Below are 14,010 nucleotides of genomic sequence, written 5' to 3'. Positions count from 1 at the left end.
CCACATTTAAATCTTCATTTACAAACCCATACATGGAAAAAAAATACTACAAATATACTATGTAAAAAAAAAAAATAATAAAAAAAAAAATAATGTCTGAAAATGTGAAAATGTGCACAATTCACAATCAAATTTTGAGAGGGGGGGGAGGAAAAAAAAAAAAAGAAAAAAGAAAAACACATCCTGGCAGTTGTTCTTATGCTCCAAGTAATTTGACACCTTTGCAGTTAATTACCTTTTTTTAAAGCGTTGACCCATCACATATCGAACAGTGCTAATTAAATACTTTTCTAGCCAAAATAATAATAATAAACAAATTATTCAAAGACCAGAGCTTAAAAAATTTGGCATACTGGCATATGATTGAACATTTCATACATAGGAAGCACCCTACTACCATATTACATGTAAGTTTGTTTTTTCATTTGACAAACGAGGATTAATATTTTACTCTCAAGGACAGAGATAGGAAAATGTCTAAATGGAGGATTACACTCAATAGATCACAATCTGTTAAAGTACAGTAGGACAAGATCAACAGTTGACGAAGGATGAAAATTAAAAAATTAAAAATTTATATTAAATAAATTATATTAAAATAAAATACATTTGGACAAAAAAAAAGCAAGCGATTGTAGTTTTTTTAATACCTTGTTTATACAAGAAAGCTATTCCTTCTAGACACGTCACTCATTTTTATCACTATAGCATCAGATCATTTCAAGTAATCTTAGAGTGTAATAATGAGGAATTCTGACCAGCACTAGTTAATCATGTATACACTTCTCCAGGGGAGGACAAAAAAAAAACCCCAAAAAACACTATTTATTCTATTTATCCCTTAAGTCAAGCAAAGCTGTGTAGTCTGTTCATTACAAGTAGTAAACTATTCATAAATGTAATTTTGTGCAGAGAATATACACATAGCTTACAGACCCAATATATACTGAGAACAAACAAGTGGAATAAGGCGAGTGACTAGTAATTCAATGTAAAGCGTTGCTTCTGATTGACATTATTCGAAAACTACAATATGATAATAATTAACATTATATTTTGGTCAATTTACACATACTCTGCAGTTAGAGAGCCATTAGAAATGGATTTATAATGAGCTGCATGTCAGTTAAATGGTATATGCAGCTTTTGGAAGTGTTCTAATATTCTTGAGAGCAGCTTCACATGCTCAAACTGACCTAAAACCTTCTGTCTCTCACATGAGCCATGGGCATGTAAAGACTAATAGCACAAGATCATCCAACTGAGCAGCCATGCTTAACTATGTTTAATTGATCATTTAAGACAAGGAAAAAAAAAAAATCAGATTATATAACTAAGTCTACACAAGTCTTTCCTATGCTTCTGAATTATATTTATGATGTATAAATTATATATATGGTGTACATATATGATTTAGGATCTGTTTAAGTGCTTAAAGCTCTGACTAAAAATTCAGTCTAGAGCTCAAGTAACTGTTACAAATAGGCTGTGTGTGTGTTTGGTTGTCTTGTAGAGCCAGAACATTAATGGGAGAGAACGTGGTTGTGCAAAAATAAATCTTTATGGATGTGTAACAATGTGGAAAAGCATACTATAACAAAAGTGCGTATGATTCATAGGCATAAACCAAAGGTTTTGTATGGAGTATATGTAGAGTGCAAGGTGTAAATAGAGGTGTGGAAAGTGTCAGTTTTGGAGTGTGTGTGAGTATGTGTGTGTGAGAGAGGCCAGCGTTAACTGTCTCTGCTGCATGTACTGCATAAGTAAGGCGGACTGAGGAAAGACTGCATATTCAACGGCTTTGTCTGTTCAGACATCAGCAACGGGTGAAGACACCGGTTCCAGCCCTCCATTATAACGAGCCATGTGAGTTTAAAAAAAAAAAATTATAATTAAAAATTTAAAAGAGAGAGAGAGAGAGAGAGAGAGAGAGAGAGAGAGAGAGAGAGAGAGAGAGAGAGAGAGAGAGAGAGAGAGAGAGAGATGGGCCAAGAACGAGGTGGTTTCCTCCTAGCAGACTGAAGTGTTAAGAGAGGAGCAGTCATACAGTTAATCAGACTAGTCAGTTTGCAGAAATCTGTGAGCAGTTTTTTTTTTGTTGCTTTTTTAAAGGCATCTGTTTGAACTGCAGCTCACTGTTCAAGTTTTTTTTTTTTTTTTTTTTTTTAAATGTGGATTTTTCATTTTGCTTTCTACAGAGCATTTTTGGATGCTTAATACCCCTATGCCAGAGGTAAAATGGCTTCTTTGTGCAGGGAAAAGGGAGAAAACCGTTGAGTATAAAAACAGATTTGATAACTGTTGATGGATGAGAAGTGCAGAGAAGTATTGCTTGCAATCACACTCTCCACTTCTTTCCTCCTTTCTTCTCTTTGTGGGCTGGAAGCTTTTGCATTATCTGAATCATTCAGTTTCTTATCAGCCCCACTGGCTGGGTGAACACTGGGGAGCTGAATGAGGAGGAGATGGAGGCTGGACCTCTTTGCAGAGGTATGAGGTAGGAGAGGGACGCTGGCACTAGAGGAATGTTACTGGGTTTTTTGGGCCCATTTCAAGTCATCTGATCTGGGCTTCTCTCCTGTCAGGCTCTGGATGAGTTCCTCCAGATTCCTCCAGAAGCCAAGCTTCTCCAGTGGGTAGTTCAACCAGCCTGTTTATACACACATACATAAATACACACACGACTCAATAAGTTATAGTGTTTTAAAAACGTTATAGTGTTACAGTAAAACAAATAGTGTGCATGTTAACCATGTGCAAAATCCTGTAACATGTTATACATGAAAATATATTAAATAAACAGTACAGAATATTTACTTTTTAAAGGAATGTAATTTTGGAGATACAGTTATGTGTGTGTGTGTGTGTGTGTGTGTGTGTGTGTGTGTGTGTGTGTGTGTACCTGTAGTAATGCAGAAATAGGTCTCATGAGGTGACACATGATGAACTCTGTGGTGTTTGCGAGGGAGGATGATGTGGCAGTCCTGCAAGAACGTGACCCAGCGTGGCAGCCCATAATAGGTGTGAGACCACTTATGGATCTGATTAGTCAGTGTCACAAAGATGGCCAAAGAATACAAGTAGCAATACCAGGGGAAGATATGATAAATCTCCACTGAAAAAAAGAAAGAAAGAAAGGAGATTATGGCTGTGGTGCTTATATGGCAGAATAAATTCACAGAGTCTGTGGGTTTTATTTTTGTGCCGGTGCACCTTGTAACTTTATGGTGTAAGGCTGACATTTTGCTTCTTTGTTTGGTCCTGAGCCATTTCCCCCCTTTGCCCAGTTGCTATTTTTGAATGTGCTAACGTAGGTAGAGACATGCAATAGGGAGTGTGCCTTTCTAAATCTGCCAGCACAGTGGTATTTTCAAGCCCACTTTGGTCCAAAATTGTGCTTGTTCACACGGACTTGTATGGCGGATGTACCAGATAATCTAAAAATAAACAGATTAAAAAAAGGAAAAACATATCATTGATGTTGATATGGTGGTGTTTTCTCCAAGTAGAATTTTTGGAAGGAGTCTACAGTGTCAGTGCTTTGGAACAGTCAGAGGTAAAGCTCCTTTAAATTCATTGCAGTGGGAAAGTGTTTAAGAGAGAGGAGGTTGCACTTTAAGGTTTCTTGGTAACAAGCTATTATAAAATTTTATATATATATATATTATATATATATATATATACACACACACACACACACACACACACACATTTAAAATAAAATAAATAAATAAATAAATAATTATTACTCATATTATTACACATGGAACATCATATAATTTACATAATCAGTCAAAATCAGATCTGCTATATTTTTTTTGCCATCATGAGGACCAAAGTCTACCCTCTTATAACTACCCCTGTGGGCACTGTTTTTGCCTTATATTTGCATTTTAAGTTCATTAAAATTGTTCACTATGAGCAAAATGTGTGAACATGTCATAGTATGTAGTGTAATAGTGTTCCCAGCGTATCACCGCTGTCTGTGTGGGAATGAGGACACCCATCATCTGCCTTACCTGGTGTTAGAGTGTGGAAGTTGTAGGCCATGTTAGCCAGCGGAATGATCGTCAGCATGCAGTTATCACCATTAGTCTCTATGAAATCGTGCCGTGTGATGGCTGTGGGATCGATATGATGTTCCCGAAACGGACGGATGAATGCCTGCGGGAAGAAGAGAGAGAAAGAGAGAAAGAGCGAGAAACAGTCAATCCTGGCAACACAGCACACTGTTCATAAACACAAGATACTCACTCTGCACTCTCCTGAGCTAAAAACAGCACACCATCAAAGATCAACTGTATCTTTCTGACAGTGTTAAAAATTTAATGTCCCCTCAACACCTGAAAGATTTAAAAGACAGAGAAGCAGGGCACAACTTGCTGATATTCTCTGCAGCTATATAGAACATTAAGTATATTCATGAGAACTGGGGTACTTTCTAATGGCCAGTTCATAGCTCTTGGCACTTCCCCGTCCCAGTTAATGCAGATTTATTTTTAAGTACATTTACAGTAGAGTAAAGGAGAAAAGTGAAGTCTGGTCTGTCCAACTCCATACCTTTCCAACGATGGGCAGATCCACAGACCCCCACGTGTCAGCCCCCCAATGGACCAGCCCAGAGGCAAAGTCTGCAGTAAGGATTCCTCCCACTGTGTACACACACGGTATTAGAATAAAATAGTATAAGAAGAGTCTGTATTTACTTACATAGATATAACTTTGTCTACATTTAAAATAACTAGAAATAGTACAAGATAAATCAGATTCTTTCACTGTTTAAGTTGTTGCCATTAGAGGTCGACCAATAGTGGATTTTACAGACATCGATAACAAAGTTGGGAAGTACCTGCCAATAACCGTTTAAATCAAACCGATAGTTTTTAAAATTGATACTGAATGAAAACATATCACTCAAAGTAATATATTGCTGAACTTTGTTACAAAAATAAACAGTTCTGTCTATACCAGAAAAATAAATATGATAAACTATCTGTGTGGGATTTTTGCCGATAACCGATAGCACCATAGCAATCGATTATCTTTGCCTGTAAATTGCCAAAACCGATCAATCGGCCGACCTTTAACTGCTGTTGTGAATTTGGTCGTCTTGGTCTGACTGTGTTTTTGTACACATGTTGCTGAACACTGGCTACCCAATTAAATGCATATTAATGGTGAAGACGGTTGATATAATTAGACATAAATCAAACATTATCAACTATATCAGTTAGGGATGGGAGGAAAAAAAAAAGATGTGGGATTCTGTAACGCAGATTCTCTCCTGAAAATTTCCGAAACGTCCTATTCAGAGTTTTACACAGGTGCAGGCATGCTGGGAATTATACTTCTACACATGCCATGAAATTTGAGTGTGACTCATAAGACATGTAGCTTAACGTGGGTTTTAGGACAAATTCTTAATTTTCTATTTAATTAACAAATTGTTTCATGACTAGAAATCTGATGCGTTTACGTATACAATTGAGGTCATGCAGTTATTCAGAGTCTTTTTGCACAATGATGCACAGTTTGAGAAACAGAGTAACGTTTGTTCTGTCAGCCCTAACAAGCATACTTTATTTATCACAATGAGAATCAGAGTGAACATGATGCTCAAGTTTTTAAAGCAGTGTCTTTTTATACTGGGAGGAAGAAAAAAAAAATTGAGGTAGAGGTACACCAAGAGTCATAAATAATGCATTTCTAACTGCACCCTGAATCAAAATTGAAGATTCTTTACTCATAATACTGATAGGTTTGGCTAAAGTTATCTTGTTTAAATTTAGCCAAATACAGTAGCTATCAATTATTTTTCTACTTAATGAGGTCCCAGTTTAAAGGTTTTAACTGCCTGTGAGACTGCGTACTATGAGGTCTAACTATGTTTATGGGTCCAGTCTTTGTTTGAGTCATGGATTTGTACATTTTAAGAAAGGCTTTTCCAGGCATATAATGCACAACATAAAACAAAAGGCTATTTTATTTTCATGAATGATGAAATGATAAGTGACAAAAATTCTTAAATTAGTGGAATATTTCGGACTATAACTATAAATATAACTATTATTTTAGCTAGTAATGTGCAATCCTAGAGCACACATTACGTTTTGCACTTCATGTAACTGTGTTACAGGTTGCATCATGGAAACTACATTTTGAAATTTTGTCAAAAAATACAACCTGTCTCCTCCTGCAAAAATCTGACACAGTATGAGGACACTGGAGACCGTGACAATGTTCTAAATATACATGCCTACTCAATTCAAGTCTAGGGTTTCAGTCTAGCTGCTTACATGGACACAATTGTGTGTGCTGAGTCATACAGGGTGATTAGTACAGCACAGGCATGTTTGTTAGTCCATTGTGTGATCTTGCATGCGTGTGTACATGTGTGTGTGTGCTCATGTGTAACTCACCAATTCCCAGAAGGATGTACCAGACATGGCCCAGGTGGAACTGGGCGAGGAGGTAAAAGAAATTAAAGGCCATGAGCGTGAAACAGAAAATAACACTGATCCATTCCTGACACCTCTTACCTAATGTGAGAGAGAGAGAGAGAGAGAGAGAGAGAGAGAGAGAGAGAGAGAGAGAGAGAGAGAGAGAGAGAGAGAGAGAGAGAGAGAGAGAGAGAGAGAGAGAGAGAGTGACTCACATGCAAAATAGCTCAAATGTCTGCCTTTTCTTTGTGTTAGTATATTTCTCTAATATAGTTACACAGAAACACACCCTGTAGACATATAACCAGCTGTATATGGGTGTGTGTGAGAGAGAGAGAGAGAGAGAGAGAGAGCTTCTGATGGGTTAATATATCCGCCCTGTACCCAATTTCTGCATCCCACTCAGATCATGGAGCAAGGGGACTGTTTGACTACAATCACCATATAAAGAGCCATTAATATCCATGAACGAACAACACTACGAGGTCACTGTCTCCCACTGCTGCTCTGCTACAGTCACAGAAATACGATAAATCAACGCCCTGCGTTTTGCTCATTTACAGTACGTACTGCTCCTCGCTCCTTTCAGGCCTACACTCCTGCATGCGGCGCATCTGTTCAGCATGAGGACACCTGGCAACCTGCTGCATGACAACAAAAGAGAAAGATCTCATCTTTAGTGGATTTCCTCAAGTTAGCTCCAACCATCCATTTCCTTCACAGTAGCTTAAAGGTCCAGGAGACAGCTCAGCTAGAGTAATTACACATGATCCCACATTTTGATGTGCCAGACACAAGGAACTGAGCAGAGGCATGGGATTGAGCTAGAGTTAGTTCAGATTATGGATCTGTTTAAACGTAACAGACTCAGAATATAACTAGCGGGAGTCAGTTCTCCATCCATCCATTTTCTGTTCCGCTTATCCTACACAGGGTTGCAGGGGAACCTGGAGCCTATCCCAGGGAACTTGGAGCACAAGGTGTGGGACACCCTGGACGAGGTCCAAACCATTGCAGGGCACAATGGCACACCCATTTACACTATGGACAATTGAGAGATGCCAATCAGCCTACACCGCATGCCTTTGGACTGGGGGAGGAAACCGGAGTACCCGGAGGAACCCCCCCCCCCCCCTCCCCACGCACGGGGAGAATATGCAGACTCTGTGCACACCATTATAAATGGCATAAAACCCTAATGTAGAATGATATTAAAGTTTTAGTCATAATAAATGATCAACTTGTGGTTTTGCTGTATTTTATTACCACTCTTAATTCTGTGTATTTTCACTGTGTATTTTCACTAAAGACTAAAGTACTGACACATTCAGCAGTGTTGGGATACGTGTTTCTATTAAAACATTGCTTTTCCATCATGCTAAATAGTTTATCCTGTGATATGCCTACTTTAATTTCCTAATCATTACTTTCATAAACAGTTCATGTAGCATTTCACAAATCATCACCCACAGGAACTCTTCCTACTTTCATGGGTTGTGACTAGCACTTGTGCCTCCTATTTGGCTGGAATTAAAGCCTGCAGGCACACCGGCCCTTTGTGGACAAGATTGAAGACCTCTGCTCTAGAAGTTGTCAGGCATTTTGCTTCACAATGTAACCACTGTTGCATTTTTTCATATTTATAGGTCATGTGAAAAAAATAAGGAAATTGCCTTTTTTGACATATTTGGACAAGCAAACATTTGATCTTTGAAACCGTGCCTATTAATAAAGTTCATATACTTGAACAAAACCACAAGGAAAATCAGCTTTTTCAATTATTTGTTCAACATAAATTTCAATAGATGTTGATATTCTTCTGAGGAAAAAGTAAGTACTGTACACCCTTGGACTCTGAGGCTAATATTGCCCCCTTTAGCAGGAATAACTTCTTGTAGGCATTTTGCATAATTGTCCACAAGTGTCTGACATTGGCTTGCTGGAAATTTTGACCACTGTTCCATGCAATATTCTTTCAGTTGCAAGATGTTTGAGGGTTTTATTGCATGTAACTGCCCATTTCAAATCCCCCCCACAACATTTCAATGGTATTCAAATACGGGCTTTGACTAGGCCATTCCATAACCCTCTATTTCTTCTTTTTGAGCCATTCCTTGGTGGATTTGCTAGTGTGCTTTGGATCATTATCCTGTTGAAAAGTCCACTTTCGGTTCAACTTCAACTTTCGGATAGATGGCCTCACAATATCACATACATCACTCTTTGATATGATACAGAATCCATAGTTGAATCAATTAATGCAAGCTGTCCAGTCCCTGAGGCAGCGAACAACCCCAAACCAAAACATTTCCACCACCGTGCTTCACAGTTACGAGGTGCTTCTCCCGAAAAGCTGTCTTTGGTCTCTGCCAAACAACTCTATGATTCGTCTGTCCAGAGCACATTATCCCAAAAGGCCTGGTATTTGCCTATATGCTCATTGGCAAACTGTAGTCTTGCAAAGGCTTTTTCCTGGCACGCCTCCCAACTCTTTAGATCTTGCCATGATGACACCACACACCTCAGTAGCAAAGGGAACACCAGACACTAGATATGGGAGGGGGTATAAATAAGACACGTTCCACCTGCACTCCCTAAGCAGGTTCTAATCACTGACACCCAATCTTGAACACGTGATTTTAATTTTATGTATTTGAAGGTGTCATAAATGTAGGGGTGTACTTACTTTTTAAATTGTGAAAATTACTACAAAATGGCAACTGTGTGTGTTATTTGATAGTCTATCAACTTTATTAATAGGCACTGTTTCAAACACTTCTGAGTGCAAATCTGTGGAAAAGCACAACGCTTGTATCTCCATTAAACAAACAGCAATATACACCTTCACCTGTTTATTACCTTTTCTTGATGGTTAACCTGCAACAAAGGTATAATTCTGAATAATTATGTTTAGATATTTAGCATCTTCAGAACCTTATCTCAGATGCTTCTCAGAAATGTTCCTGTTGAATCAAACCCCGGGCTTTCTTTCTATAAGCTCTGCTGCTCATTTCCATTAGTCACATAGCTAGGAGAGACGCATCTATGTGCATTTACTGTGCACATTTGGTTTAGATCATTTTCCTAATATCATCTGTGAAATGGCTGCAGGGGAAAAGGAACTGGGAGGAGTGCCAAAAAGAACACACAATGATAATACACACACTGGTCAAACAAGTTTTTAGGTACACACCAACATGGATGAATGTTGAAGACTACAATGGTGGAAGTGATCGCAAATCACAATATAGGTCACATCTCATTGTTCTAAAGTTTTTTCTGCATGGTGCGTTTAAGAGTGTACACACACACACACACAGAGCTATTAAACATATCAATATCCAAGTTCTGAACCTCTACAATATCAGGGTCGTTGTCATCATCATGTCAGGTTTCTGGCTGAACTTCGTTTGGGGGGGGATTTCAGCATTTGCATATGTACTGTGCTCTGTCATGGCAAAAGATACACAACATTCCTGTGGGTTCCAGGTCACGTCACATCACATCTCCCCCTCTCTCTCTCACATACATACACACACACACACACACACACACACACACACACACACACACACCTTTGTCCATTCCATAATGAATTCTTTGTACGTATAAATATCCTAGTAGTACTGCAAGAAACGTTGAAAGTTTATTACTTTTATTACTACAGCACGACAAATAATTCAAACGCTAACATTTAATACTTCCTAGATTTTATTTAACTAGCAGTATACAATCCCAATACAGGCCATCACTATGCTGGTATTGTACTCGACCTATAAACAAGTCACCTTGTGCATACATCTTGTAATGCTCATACAATACACAAGTGTATACACAACACATATGGCACACTAATTCTCCAAAAACTCTGTTGACAACTCTCAGTAATGTCACGTGTTCTGCTTGTGGTCAGAACACCCCCCCCCAGTTGAACCAGATTGTAACTTTCCATCACCTGTTTCCAGAAAGCTGCCCATGACCACAACACAACTGGTGTGTGCACTACTGTGTTTATAACAAAAGAGTTAACAACCACATAATGCATCTGAATGAAAGAAAAGTGAAGGCACATCTATTTTACAATCTCCCGACAAAAGAAAAAAAGAAATAAGTGTATTCTGCAACAGGACAACACCCCAATCTATTTTCAACGGACATTTTGTTATGACCCTCCCACTCTCAAGACCTAATCTGAAGGAGACCATTCATAGGATTTTGACTTATAGCAAAGAATGTGAATGTATTACAACTGAGAGGAGGCAAAAGAAGTTAAGCGTCTGCTGAACATGTTCTCGTGTAGGTTTTGTCTGTTGAAATGATAACTTATTAGAATGAGCACGTTAATATAAACCTCGCAATTGTCCCTACTGGGCAATGCAACAGCACTGTGGTATAATAGAGAAAATGTAGATCACAAAGTAAATGGGAGATGCAAACTTTTGAAACAAATGTACTTTTTTTTTTTTTTTTTTTTACATTAACACCCATTTTCTATTATTTGTTACAAGCAAACAATGTGAAACCTAATAAACCAACCGTTTTTATTTCAGTTCTATGATGATGCACTTTTGCAACGCAACTGGGATCTGGTCTGAGTAATAGGTGTTTAAATGGCACTAATTTTTCCAAACATGTTTAACTAAAATTACATCTTCACGAACAGAATCAGGACTAGATCCTATCTGCACTATTATATTATAATAATTATTATAATATTTATTAGTAGTAGTAGCCTACTAGTACCTGTGTTGCTGCTGTTGCCATTATTATTACTATGATGATGATGATTAGTAGTAGGAGGAGGAGCAGTAGTACTAAACATACCTCATGGCACATTTAAACTGACATTATTGCACATTTCCACTACATCCAAGTGAATTGTTTACAGCATGTGTTTATACTTTTTTTGTAAAGAGATAAATTCCCACTGCACCTTAATGCATTTTTTAAAAAATTGCACTATGCTTCTTTATTTTATTAATGTTTATCTGTAAATGTTTGTTTTTCCACATCTCAACAACTGCACGATCCTGTAGGTTCATCCTGTACAACATCAAGAAAATCAGACCCTACCTCACCTAACAGGCTACACTTCTACTAGTCCAGGCTCTTGTTATCTCAAAACTGGACTGCTGCAACTCACTGCTTTCAGGCCTCCCAGCCAGCTCCATCAAACCCCATTCAAATGATTCAGAATGCAGCAGCATGCCTCGTCTTCAACCAGCCCAAGAGAACCCATGTCACACCCCTCTTCATCTCCCTCCACTGGCTGCCCGTATCAAATTCAAGGCCTTGATGCTCACCTACAAGACCTTGTCTGGAACAGCACCCTCCTACCTCAACTCTCTCCTGAAATCCTATGTTCCCTCTCGCAATCTGTGCTCAATCAACGAGGGATGCTTAGTAGTACATACACAGCGTGGCTCAAGGTCCCTTTCAAGAACCTTCAAACTAACTGTTCCTCAGTGGTGGAATGAACTTCCAACCTCAATCCGGACCACAGAATCTCTCACCATCTACAAGAAACAGCTAAAAACCCTCCTCTTCCGTGAACACCTAATAACCCCAAATTTTATTTATTTTTATTTTTTTTAACTCTGGCACTTACACCTCTACTCTGCGCACTTTGCTTCTTCTGGAACTCAGTTAATGGATCTTATATGGTAACAGTACTTGTATTGTTCTCTGCTTGATATATCGCTTTGCTTGTATTCTCTCATTTGTAAGTCGCTTTGGATAAAAGTTATCTGCTAAATTAATAAATGTAAATGTTTTTACCACTACTGTAACGATGCGATTTCCAACAGGATCAATAACGTTTCAATCTATCTATTTATTTATTTCCATATAACTGCCTTTGGAGTAATACAATCTGAGCACTGCCTTAGAGCACGAAGCTGTATGAAAGATACATGCCTTCCCAAAAGATCTGGAAATGACAACTTCTCTCCACGGCCTGAGTCATGGAGATGAGGAGCAAACAAACAAGCGCGCGCACGCGCGCGCACACACACACACACACACACACACACACACCCCTCCCAGCAGGATAATATGGAAGTGACATGGAAGTGCAGCAGTTAACTGGGTTTTGGTTACAGATCACTCACTATAATATTACATACAAACACAACAAGATCGCACAATATTATCAACTTATACAAGGCATGAAGTCACTTCACATCGCATCCTCACTTCACATGTACGAATCATTTACCGAGTAGCTACTAACTTCACATATTTACATACAGTACGAACCTGAATATAAAGCCGAAAGTTCTGCACATTTCAGAGCAGCTGAAACTCGTGACTAGCCCTCATTTTGTAGCACCAATAACCGACTAGCTTCATTACTGTCACAGGCTAGGCTATCGAGCTAAGCATAAACCTGCCCTCTCACCTGGGGAGTACAAATTTGCGAGCTCCCGAGCGCCTGCGTGTTGAGGACCCCATCTGGCCGAAGCCCGAGACGGAGAGCTCAGCTCGGCTTCCTGACTTTGTGCCTCAGTAGTAGCCCCGTTTTCACTCGGGTTGCTGGTCATGTTGGCTCCGGGTTTAGTTCACTCTCCCCCGGTGAGGAAGTCAACCCAGCCAGATCAGTTCCTCAAACTAGAAACCACGCCCTAGTCCTCTCGGTCACGTGCAGCATCCTCCAATCATCAATCGATGTAATGACTTCCCGTTAGTAATCTTGACCAATAGGATTACAACGAGGTCTAGACGTATTTCATAACCCCATCCATATGCCACCAATCAGAAACAGCTTTATGGAAAAAGAACATCCAAAACCACACCCTATTCACCAGTGTGTTTAGTTCATTAGTGCTATGGTTCTCAAACTGGGGCACGTGACGCAAATAGCAACTAATTATCGAAGTGATTATATTTATTATTGAGGTCTTATAGTTATTAACTATTAACATAATCGAGGGGTCACTTAAATTTGAATCCAAACCTCAATAACTCAAAAATGAGTAGGCCAATAAATAGTCGGCCTGAATGTAATGATACTTTTCATAATCATGTGTTCTGTGAGTGGAAGGTTCAAAAATTAAAAATCACTATGGGTCCAAAAAGTAGTCAAAATATTAAGGTACACATTTAAATAATATGCCCAATATGTGAAAAGTAGGTATGACCCCAAGTGCATACAGCTGCAATCAAAATTATTCAACCGCCACTGCAAATCAGGTTTATTGTCAAAATTTCAAGTGGTTTCTCCAAATTCAACTGAAAATGCAACTTATAACGACTTCTCCAGTTTCTAAATTATTCAACCCCTTCATAGCAAGCATCTTTAGTACTTAGTAGAGCACCATTGTGCTGTTATGAGCTGCTGCAAACGAGATGCATAACCAGACACCAGCTTCTGGCAGCATTCCTGGGGAAACTTAGCCCATTCCTCATGAGCAATGGCCTCCAGTTCAGTAATATTCTTGGGTTTGCGTGCTGCAACCGCCTTCTTCAAATCCCACCAGAGATTTTCTATGGGGTTCAAGTCAGGTGACTGTGATGGCCCTGTAGAATCTTCCAGGAATTCTTCTGCAACAAGCCTTGGTGGAATTCGAGG

General features: G+C 38.9%; 1 protein-coding gene across 1 annotated transcript; it reads right to left on the bottom strand.

Moving 5' to 3' along the window:
* Window positions 1–2,151: 2,151 nt before the first annotated feature.
* On the bottom strand, window positions 2,152–13,003 carry peds1 (plasmanylethanolamine desaturase 1). Its single transcript, NM_001200430.1, is given in 6 exon segments — window positions 2,152–2,650; window positions 2,903–3,115; window positions 4,020–4,164; window positions 4,561–4,652; window positions 6,420–6,539; window positions 12,841–13,003. Coding segments are annotated over 6 exon segments (834 nt in total). The 5' UTR covers window positions 12,983–13,003; the 3' UTR covers window positions 2,152–2,528.
* Window positions 13,004–14,010: the final 1,007 nt, after the last annotated feature.

The sequence above is a fragment of the Ictalurus punctatus genome, chromosome 5 (assembly GCF_001660625.3).
Source record: "Ictalurus punctatus breed USDA103 chromosome 5, Coco_2.0, whole genome shotgun sequence".
Lineage (NCBI taxonomy): Eukaryota > Metazoa > Chordata > Actinopteri > Siluriformes > Ictaluridae > Ictalurus > Ictalurus punctatus.
The sequence above is the reverse complement of the archived record's forward strand: the minus strand, read 5'-3'. Positions and strand labels throughout refer to the sequence as shown.